This window comes from Leptonychotes weddellii, chromosome 3 (assembly GCF_054177405.1).
Source record: "Leptonychotes weddellii isolate Sample4059 chromosome 3, ASM5417740v2, whole genome shotgun sequence".
NCBI lineage: Eukaryota > Metazoa > Chordata > Mammalia > Carnivora > Phocidae > Leptonychotes > Leptonychotes weddellii.
Genome location: NC_138371.1, coordinates 174,529,481 through 174,535,480, shown reverse-complemented (window position 1 = coordinate 174,535,480; position 6,000 = coordinate 174,529,481). Strand labels below are relative to the sequence as shown.

Below are 6,000 nucleotides of genomic sequence, written 5' to 3'. Positions count from 1 at the left end.
CAAGGCTAAAATGACAGAGGCTTTCTGAAGCAACGTCGCCCCCTCCTAAACAGCCCTTCGGTCTCTGGAATCCCTAGAAAGCACTGCACTTATCTGTAAGTGACTTCCTCACAGACATCAATCACTACTACTATGATATCTTAACGCTCACAATCATGCGTAAGAACTGTATTTTGATCTCTTAATTCCTGTCTAATTTTAATTAGCAGATAAGTTGTCTGTGTAACATTTCCTCATAGATTTGAAGGCTTCTTGGTTTTTTCCTCCAAGAAACTTACACTAAGCCTGTCCTTTTAGGAGGGAAAACCTTTACAGAACCATCCTACATAATAGGTTCTGTTGGAGATGCATTCATTCGCTCTTCTCTACAAGCCCGACAGAACGCGCCTCAATTCAGAGAAGGAAACAAAGGCTAAGGGTGGTAAAGCAGCCGGCAGAAAAAGACTTAGGCACAGAACTGACCACAACCACGCTGACTTGTAATTCCCAAATAAAAAAATAGCTAGATTTCTGGATCTAAAGCACTACCCCAAGATCAAGAAAAATCATATAATAAACTAAGTTGAAAAACAGGTTTCCAGAGAGCTGCCACAAAAAAACTGTATTTAGCACAGTGACAAAACGTTACCCAGCATGGAAAAGACACACCGCCCAATACGCTCCCCAGGACAGAGCTTAGCTTGTCTCTACCCTAAACATCAAATGTGTAAATTTTAAAAATTAAAAATTTTAAACTTAAAAATTAAAGTAAAAACCACCTAATTTCTGGCTGGAGAAAGGAGTGAGGCTGGGAGGCCCTCGGGCCCTTTTCACTTCTGCCCGGCTTGGCCTGACTACCTGCTGAGAATTCCGAGGGGCTGACCCAGACCTGAGCACGGGTCCCCGGAGAATCCCTAAAAGCAGAGTTCAAGCGAAGGCGGGGACCAAGGAGTCAGACTGCAACCCGTTGTCGCCGGTGCGAGACACCTGCCCACGAGCCACTGGGGCTTTTCCTTACAGCAGCGAGGACCAGGCTTGGGGCTGCACACGGCGGCTCCTCCCCGGCCCGGGAGCGCGTTCACACCGTGGGGCGGCCCGCGAGCCAGGCCTCCGAGCGCCGCTGCGGCGGGCCCTTCCCCCAGCCCGCCTGCCCCCTCCCCGAGCCGCGCCCCGCGCCCGCTGCCCACTCACCTCCAGGCGCAGGGAGGCCCCGCAGCCTCGCAGGAACTCGCGGATATTGCTCAGGCACTCGCTCTCGCTCCGGGGCTCCGGGTAAACCTGCAACACAGAGCACAGGCGCTGAGCGGCGGCGCGCAGGCCGCGGACGCGACCCACGGCGGCCTCAGCAGTTGGCCCCGGGCGAGAGGACGCGGACCGGCGACCCCGGCCGCCCCAGACGTCCGCCCGCCCGACCGCCGCCTCTCCTCACCCTCTTTCCTTCCCCCGGGCTGCACCAATCTCAGGCCCCTACCCTCTCCAGGAAGTGGGCCGCCGCCGGAAGTGACGTCTTCAGACCGCGCCCCAGCCGCCCCGCGCGCGGCCCATTCCGGCCTCGCCCTCCCCCTGGCAGATGCGGCGCACCTGGCCGCACGCGTGGTAGCCGCCGCCGCCTCCTCCTCTCCCCAGCAGGCACGTGGTTCTCGTCCTCGGACACGGTCCACCTGGCCCCACGCGCAGACTCCTCCTCCTGGCACCTGATCCTTGTCCTGGGACCCGGCGCACCTGGCGCCACGCGTGGCCGCCGCCCCTTCCTCCTCCGCCCCACCCCGGCACCTGGTTCTTGTCCGCAGACGCGGCCCACCTGGCCCAGCGCGCGGTCTCCTCCTCCTGGCACATGGTTCTCGTCCTCGGACACGGTCCACCTGGCCCCACGCGCAGACTCCTAGTCCTGACACCTGATCCTTGTCCTGGGACACGGCGCACCTGGCCCCACGCGCAGACTCCTCCTCCCGGCACCTGATCCTCGGCCTCGTCCGGTGGACACCGCCCTCCCAGCGGGTCCTGGGAGAGCTCAGCCTCTGCGGTGAGCAAACCCCAAAGGGGCTGGAGGGAACTCTGTGTTTCTTCAGTTCTTCCCTGCCACCCGCTTGGGAGAGTGGAACTAGTATTCCATCACGATGATTTAAAATAATTGGCACATAAATTATGCATGTTGGGATTGAAGTGCAATGTTTTCTTCCCCACCCCATACCTACCATGTGCCTCATTAATGATTAACCAAAACAGCTAGTTACACGTCAGCGAGTAGGTCAGCTGGGGAGAAATTGTATGCGGCCTCCACCACAGGCAGAGAGCTTCGAGGAGGGCTTGGGCAGGCTGCCTGGTGCTTTGATCCAAGACCGAACCATGAGGGCCACCTGCCACACGTGTAAGGTGTTATTGACAGCCTCCCCAGGCAAGAAAGGTCAAGAAAACCGAGCGCAATACCCATAATACAGAGCAATTAAGGGAGAAAGAAGCCAGAGACATCGCAAGGACCCTTTGTCGTTCTAATGCATATGAAGAAGACTCAGTTTTGGGAGTTACTCTAAAGCACCATCCAGAACTTTAGCATTTGAGGACATTCAAGGCACTTTTGTCCTTCTTGGGGGAAATCACAACATTCCATCAGGCCTCACAGGAATACTTTGGTTTCATTTCAAGGAGCTCGGGTCTTTTAAAGTTTGAATCAAAACAAAGAACCAGTGTATTGAGAGGTGCAAAGAGGACAAAAATCAGACTTTTTTTTTCCTACAATTTAAAAATTCTTAGAAGAAATTGCCAACATATTTCCTCCAAATTGAACAGATTTTTTTTCCAGTGAACAAGCTAAACCAAAGCTGCTTCCTAGTCCATCTGCTTTCTCTATAAAAGAATTTTGAAAATGTACCAAATATGTAGTTAAAATCCTAATTTTAAATGGTTGCAAAGTTTTAATTTCTGATGTCCTGATGACATTCTGAAACTGCTAAGTTACCTTTAAAAAATGTCCAGTAGACTTCAAATACAATAGAAATACAATACCCATTCTCAGTCTTAAAGAATTTTCAACAAGCTCTTGTTTAAAAGTCAGAAATTTGACATCCTTTTCTCCTTCAACTCATTTCCATTCTACTTCCCCCAACATAACTGTATCCTAAAGTAAAACATTCTTATACTAAAAAATTTTACTGATCACACTTTTGCAAGAGACCCATCCAAATACAGTCCATCCTCATTTGTGGATTCTGTGCAAATTCACCTGCTTGATAAAATTTGTTTGTAACCCCAAATCAGTACTTGTGGCTCTTTCTCACTTATAGACATGTGCAGAGCAGTGAGAAATTTGAACAGCCTTTACACACACATTCCTAGCTGAACCTGAAGAAGGCCATGCTCTGCCATCTTATCTCAGCTGGTAATGTAAGCACATGTCCTTTTCTCAGTCTACTGCCACCGCATCTTTCACATTGTGATTTTTGTTGATTTTGCTGTTTTAAATGGCCCCCAAGCATAGTGCTAAGGTACTGTCTAATGCTCCAAAGCGCAAGAAGGCTGTAATGTGCCTTACAGAGAAAATACGTGTGTTAGATAAGCTCCGTGCAGGGCTGAGTTACAGTGCTGTTCGCCATGAATTCAATGTTAATGAATCAACAACACGGTACATCCAGAAAAAGGAAGAGGACATTCGCCGATCTGTACGTGAGGCCACTCCAGGAAGTGCTAAAGTCACATCAATTGTGCGTGATGCAGCTATGGAAAAGATGGAAAAGCAGCTAAATTTGTGGATTCAGGAGATGACAACCAATAAAAAGAACATAGTGGACAGTGTTGTTGTGAGGCTGAAAGCCAAGGAAATTTACAGTCATGTTACCCAGGGTCAGGAAAAGGTTAAACCCTTCTCAGCGAGTGCAGGCTGGCTTGCACGGTTCAAAAGGCGGTACCACATGAAAAATGTTAAACTTGTAGGCAAGGCAGGTCCTGCGGATCAGGAAGCTGCAGAAGAATTTAAAAAGTATCTGCTAAGCATTATACATGAAAAGGGTTATATGGAAGAGCAGGTTTTCAATGCTGATGAGACAGGCTTGTTTTACAAGAATGTTGGTAAACGAACCTATATAATGCAAATGGCCTCCCAAGCTCCTGGCTTTAAATCATTCAAAGACCGTGCAACCTTGCTACTATGTGCCAATGCCAAGGGTGACTTTAAGTGCAAACCCCTAATGGTACACGGAGCACAAAACCCACGAGCACTTAGAGGGAAAAATCTGAACCGCATGCCAGTCCACTGGAGGTGGAACAAAGAAGCATGGATGGCGTCCGGAATATTCTGGGACTGGTTCCACAACTGCTTCATCCCAGAAGCTGAACGCTATCTCCATAGCAAAAACCTTGCCTTCAGGATTTTATTAATTTTAGATAATGCCCCAGCTCATTGCCATGAAGAACTTGAAAATGCCCACCCTGACATAGAAGTTCTCTTCATGCCCCCAAACACTGCCTCTCTCATCCAACCCCTCAGTCAGGGCATAATAAAAGCTTTCAAGGCACACTACACCAGGGAACTTTACAGCAAGGCTTTGGAGGCTCTTGACGCCAATGAGGAGACCACCATGATGGACTACTGGAAGTCCGTCGATATACGCAACGTTATAGATTATATCAGCACAGCCTGGGACAGCGTCAAGCAGGCTACTATTAATAACTGTTGGGGAAATATTTGGCCAGACTGCGTGAAACATTTTGAAGGCTTTGAAGGTGTTACAGAAAATATAAAGAACAGTGTCAAAAACATAATGCATATTGCACAGCAAATAAGTGGAGAAGACTTCAGAGACATGAGGGAGGGAGATGTGGAAGAAATTTTGGAAGAAATGGCAGTAGAACCCACCAAGAAAGACCTGGATGAGATGGCAAAGCGTGGCACTGGAGTCAGTGATGATGACGATGGTGATGAAAGTCAGCCTAAGACTCCAAGAATTGTCCCTCTCACAGCAGCCAAAATATCGGAATGGAGTTCTGCCCTGGAAAAAATTTTCAATGACATGGAAGAGTGTGACCCCGTGCTGGAACGCAGCCTCACGTTTAGGCGCCTGACCTCCACTGCATTCGTCCCTTACGCTGAAACACTTAAAGATTTGAGGCGAAAAGCCAAGCAGACAAGGCTGAAGGAATTTTTCAAGCCAGTTTGGGAGGGAACGTTGCTGACACCATCACCAAGTTGTGAAAGCCAGACTCCTGGGGTAGAAACACCAGGTCTCACATGCCAGCCTCACTGACGCCTTCCTCTTCGGCCAAGTCAGTCACACACTCTCCTTTGGTTTTCCGGGGGGCAAGTCAAGGTCACGAGGTTTAACCACTCTGCCCTCTGCCCCATCACAGTGTAAGCACCACAAGTAAGGTTTTCCTTAATGTTTTCACAGGATCCCAAGCGTTTCATCTTTGTGTAATGCTTTCGTGTGTGACTGTCCCGTGCGGCAGAGTGTGTGTGTGCTGTGGGTGCGACCGAGCGGGGGAGGCAGTCACTGCATGGCGCCGTACGGAGACACCGCACACAACCAGCTGTTTGTGAGGAGCACATGTTAAATGAGCTGTCTTCACACAGGAGTACATCTAAAACCAAGATCGTGTGTCCACTGGCAGACAAAATACTGTGGTCTGAGCTCCAAGGAAAGCAGCCCTGCACTTGCCCCAGGAACAGTGGCTCAGGAGGTGATAGCTCAGTGTTCACCGTGATTGTAGCACAGACTACCACAAATCACAGAAGTCAGCTCCACCTTTAAGACTATTAAGCCATGGGCGCCTGGGTGGCTCAGTCAGTTAAGCGACTGCCTTCGGCTCAGGTCATGATCCTGGAGTCCCGGGATCGAGTCCCGCGTCGGGCTCCCTGCTCGGCAGGGAGTCTGCTTCTCCCTCTGACCCTCCCCCCTCTCGTGCTCTCTCTCATTCTCTCTCTCAAATAAATAAATAAGATCTTTAAAAATAAAAATAAAAAAAAACAGGTGTGCCTTTCACAAAAAGCAGCCTTTAAAAAAAAAAAAAGACTATTAAGCCATAAAGATC

At 49.6% G+C, this 6,000-nt stretch overlaps 1 protein-coding gene across 2 annotated transcripts in view; it reads right to left on the bottom strand.

The window, feature by feature from the left end:
• ARHGEF7 (Rho guanine nucleotide exchange factor 7) overlaps positions 1-6,000 on the bottom strand; it is a 125,289-nt gene that overhangs the window by 95,706 nt on the left and 23,583 nt on the right. For both annotated transcript variants that reach the window (XM_081815211.1, XM_081815212.1), the window contains exon 2: positions 1,171-1,257. In XM_081815211.1, coding sequence (XP_081671337.1) covers positions 1,171-1,257 — 87 coding nt within the window. The remainder of the gene's footprint in view (positions 1-1,170; positions 1,258-6,000) is intronic.